Source organism: Etheostoma cragini, chromosome 20 (assembly GCF_013103735.1).
Source record: "Etheostoma cragini isolate CJK2018 chromosome 20, CSU_Ecrag_1.0, whole genome shotgun sequence".
NCBI classification, from domain to species: Eukaryota; Metazoa; Chordata; class Actinopteri; order Perciformes; family Percidae; genus Etheostoma; species Etheostoma cragini.
Window position 1 is genome coordinate 4,981,699 of NC_048426.1, and position 4,970 is coordinate 4,986,668.

The 4,970-nt window shown below is 38.6% G+C and overlaps 2 gene segments (V, D, J or C); both read right to left on the bottom strand.

Annotated features, from left to right (window-relative positions):
- LOC117935534 overlaps positions 1–688 on the bottom strand; it is a 3,820-nt gene extending 3,132 nt beyond the window's left edge. Inside the window, 2 exon segments of the V gene segment in view lie at positions 107–402; positions 483–688. Coding sequence covers positions 107–402; positions 483–540 — 354 coding nt within the window.
- Positions 689–1,445: 757 nt separating this feature from the next.
- LOC117935526 overlaps positions 1,446–4,970 on the bottom strand; it is a 47,764-nt gene continuing 44,239 nt past the window's right edge. The window contains 1 exon segment of the V gene segment in view: positions 1,446–2,008. Within this exon segment, the coding sequence occupies positions 1,644–2,008 (365 nt within the window).

Below are 4,970 nucleotides of genomic sequence, written 5' to 3' on the forward strand. Positions count from 1 at the left end.
CTTGAGGTCCCTCTACAGTTCAGCAGATAACTCACTAATAGAGCCAACAGTGCACTGGGGTTTTTGTTCAGCTGTTGAATGTCTCTGTATCACTGTGTTCACTCACAGCACAGAAATACAAGCCTTTATCTCCAGGCTCCAGATTGTTCACTGTGAATGTCCCACTCTCAGCGTCAGGCTTGGTGGCTGAGAATTTCTCTTTGCTGAAAACTCCAAAATCATGCTTGTTGTTTCCCATTGTTGTGAACACGATTAGTTTCATTGTTTCTCCTGGCAGCTGTCTGTACCAGTACATCTGGAAGTAGGCAGCACCCTTGGTGTGGCTGCAGTTCATTGTTGCACTGTCGGCCTTGTTCTTCCACAGTATGTCCGTCTGAGTGACATCACTCCCATTAATTAGACCTGTGTGTTTAACAGTAAAAAGTTACTGTGAGTGGACATTTGTTCTCTGAAATAAACTTGCTGATATTAAAGTACTTCACCTTGTATCCAGAGTAGTGATATTAAAAAGCTGAGGCGTCCGTGTTTGATGATGTCCATGTTCTAAAACTGAGAGTGTCATACGTGTCTGTCGCTGTGCTTCCAGAGATATGAAGAGCTGCATGTGGGAGTGTCTCTGCAGAGTGTGACCTTCTCTGATCCTGTTGGCTGCTCTATAAGAAGCTACACCGTCAGTTGAAGTGTAGATAGTTAGATGTTAACAGGAGGTTCCCCTCCATTCAGGATCGTAAAAACAACAAGCTGAACAGAACTCTGCTTTCACAGTGATGGAAGATCAGGCTGTAAGTAGTCATGGGCCAACGTGCATGCAGCCTGTTGCGTTTGCTCCGGGTTTTGTCTTCAGAGAATTTCCCTTCGGGGATCAATAAAATATTTCTGAATCTGATTCTGACATAAATGTTATCAGTTCTCATGTAAAACATCTTGTAAAAATGTGTCTTCAATACCATGTGTTGGTCATTTGTAAATATAAAACCAAGTGTGATGAAAATGGTTTTGAGGGCAGTTGGTCCCAGGTGCTAGTCCCTTTCTTGGACACGTTACACAGAGTAGATGGTGGTTTAGAGATCAGGCAGTTATACTTGTCAGGAGTGTGTAACAGAATAAACCACTGCCATTGCAACCATCAAGTAGGGCCCCACACAGGTTTTGTATTTTTTGAACAAAGTAGAAAAGAACAAGTTGACAAAAACCATACAAGACTTTGAAAACGGGAAAAACTAAAAAATGCAAAAGTAAGGAAGATTGTCTGAAATTAACTAAATAGTAAAATCATTTCCAATTCCCCCCCCCCCCCAAAAAAAAAAGTAATGCAGTTGAAACCTTAAGCAAAAAAAAACAAAATGCAATTTGATGAAAGTAAAACAGAATAACATGTCTCTGAGGAAATGCGCTGGCATGAGAAATCAAGTTTTTATTTCATTTTTTGCCAGTGTGCTGTTATTTCACATCTTTATTTTTAAATACTTCTTTTTAAAGTTACTGCATAAGAGTCATACTGCAACGACAACTAATAATAATAATAATAATAATAATAATAATAAAAATAATAATAAATGCAAATCAAAAGGTTAAAAGTTGAGGAGTAATCTATGTGTGTATAGTTCCCTCTACAGTTCATTAAAGACACAGCTGTCTTCTATTCATTGGGACACCAACAGTTGAGTATTTGTGCAGCTGTCTAAGTCACCTGTATCACTGTGTTGACTCACAGCACAAAAATACACTCCACTGTCCTCAGGCAGCAGCTTCTCCACCGTCAGAGATCCAGTCAGACCATCGCTCTTTGTTGCTGGAAATTTCTCCACACTGAAGCCACTTTCATATTCATGTTTGCTGAATGCAGTTGTGAAAACGATTTGCTTCATTCCCTCCCCTGGCAGCTGTCTGTACCAGTACATCTGTCGATATGTACTGTCCTTAGTGTGGCTGCAGTTTATTGTTGCAGTGTCACCCTTTTCCCCCCACAGTATGTCAGTCTGGGTGACATCACTTCCATCACTTAGACCTGTGTGTATATAACAGTGATTAAAAGTTGCAATGAGTGTTCTCATACAAAAGACCATTTAAAAACAATTCATATTAGGAAGTTTAAATGCACTGCTTGTGTATTCCTGGCCTTAATATTTTTACACATAGACTTTCAGCAGAATTACATAATGATAGGGCCACACTGTTATCAGTATCCAAAATCCCATTTACTTTTCATAACTTATAATTACATGCAATTTGCTGTAACAATTTGTTTTGTACATATGAATCATTTTGCTGATTCAATGTGTAATAGTGGAACGTACAGTATTTCATGGCAATAAAAATAATTTATTTTCCGTGATTTTACATAACCTTTTTAATCAACAACTTTAATTTCCCGATATTGATTTCAACCATGTTGTTTACCTTTGTTCCAGAGCAGAAATAGTAACCAGCTGTGGAGTCCATGTCTGACAGTGTCCATGTTCTAAAAGTCCAAGTCTCATGTAGTGTAGCGTGCAGTGAAGAGATATGAAGAGCTGCATGTGGGAGTGTCTCTGCATACTGTGACCTTCTCTGATCCTGTTAGCTGCTCTATCAAAACCCACATGATGAATAAAAGTGTAACTTGAGTATTTGTGGTCCTTGAGGTCCCCATACAGTACATGGGATCATGTTAACAGTGCTGCACTGTTTGTTTTTTTCAGCTGTTGAATGTGTCTGTATCAGTGTGTCAGCACAGAAATACAGTGGGGCTCAAATCTTTGGGCACCCCAGGTAAAAAATGTGCGTTAATGCGCATAAAGAAGCCTAGAAAAGATGGAAAAGTCTCCAAAAGGTATCAAATGACAGATTAGACATTCATACAATATGTCACAAAAAGTTAGATTTTAGTTCCATCATTTAAACTTTCAAAATAACAGAAAACAAAGAAAATTGCATCTGCAAAAGTCTGGGCACCCTGCAGAGTTTATAGCATGCACCCCCCCGTTTAGAAAGCTGAGACCTGACAGTGTCATGGATTGTTCTCAATCGTCGTCTGGAAAGACCAGGTGATGTCAATCTTAAGGTTTGCCCAGACTCATCTGACCCCCCCGAACAATCAGCACCATGGCTTCTTCTCAGCAGTTGTCTAGAAAACTGAAACTGAAAATAGTTGACGCTCACAAAGCAGGAGAAGGCTAGAAGAAGATAGCAAAGGGTTTTTAGATGCCGATATCCTCTGTTTGGAATGTAATTAAGAAATGTCCGTCATCAGGAACAGTGGAAGTTAAAGCAAGATCTGGAAGACCAAGAAAAATATAAGCCAGAACAGCTCGCGGGATTGTGAGAAAAGCAAGTCCAAACCCACGTTTGACTGCACGATCCATCCAGAAAGACCTGGAGACACTGTACAAGGTATTGTACTTTTGCAGATGCTATTATTATGTTTTCTGTTATTTTGAAAGTGTAAATGATGGAAGTAAAATTTAACTTTTGTGGTTCATTTGATGTCTTTTGGAGGTTTTTCCATGTTTACTTGGGTTCCTTATGCACATTAATACAAATTATTAGCTGGGGTGCCCAAACCTTCGAGCACCACTGTACACGCCTTTATCTTCAGGCTCCAGATTGTTCACTGTGAATGTCCCACTCTCAGCGTCAGGATTGGTGGTTGAGAATTTCTCTTTGCTGAAAACTCAAAAATCATGATCTTAGTTGATGGCTTTGATTGTTGTGAACACGATTAGTTTCATTGTTTATTTGCTAGCTGTCTGTACCAGTACATCTGGTAGTACTAAGCACCTTTGGTGTGGTTGCGATGTAGTGTTGCACTGCTCTCCAAAGTTTGAAGGTCTGGGTGACATCACTGTCATCAGTTGAACCTTAACAATAAAAGGGTACCATAATAAACTTTTGTTGTTGGATTACTGACATCACATCTTCAGCAAAAACCTGAAAATAAGTGTACTTAAATGTGTGGATTTTGATTGTAGGTTACTTGTAGTCCAAAGTACAAGGACTGACAATGTGAGCAGGCTCTGTTTAAGGATGAGATTCTCCATGTTCTGCAGGACAGGAGCTACCAGAGTCTCATCTGGTTGATACGTAAAGCTGCAGGTGGGACTGTCACTCTACGTGTGATGTCATCCTGTTAGCTGTATCAAAGTACAAAGTATAAATGGTGGTATAAGTGGTACGGGGATCCCCCAAAAGTACGTTACACACTGTAGTACTACTGAGAAACTGAAGAGTCTAGTTGGAGATAAAGACAAGACCAACTAGACTCTTCAGCTTCTCAGTGGTACTGAAAACACACGATTCAAGTTGGACTGACCCAACTAAAAAGTGCGGTAAAATTATTTTAAAACTCTGTTTATCAGGGGTGGGACTCACCAGACATCTCCCGATAAAAAATCATCAAGATGTGCGAAGAATGCGATTTCCAAGAACACAGCGCATCTTGGATTAAAACAATATTCTATGGTAATAGTTGGGATGGATACTATAAACAAAACCATCTTAAGGTAATAAAGTTAAATTAATTCTACAAATCACATATTAATTTGCACAGTGAGGTTTTATAAAATAGCCAACATCTGTGGGTTCACATTTTAAAGGTGATTCAGTATCGGGTCCCATGTCATGTCAAACTTGTCTCCATTATAAAATCTCAGTCTTTCCAGATGCAAAGTATTTAATAATAATAATAATAATACATTTTATTTAAAGACGCCTTTCTTGGCATTCAAGGACGCCGCACAGGGAATTCATAAATTAAGAACAGCAAAACAAATACTATTCAACAGCAAAACAAATACTATACAACAGCTAAACAAATACTATACAGCAAAACAAAACAAATACTATACAACAGCAAAACAAGTACTATACAGCAAACCCAAAACCAAAACTATACAACAGCAAAACAAATACTGTACAACAGAAAAACAAATACTATACAACAGAAAAACAAATACAATACAGCAAAACAAATACCAATACTATACAATAGC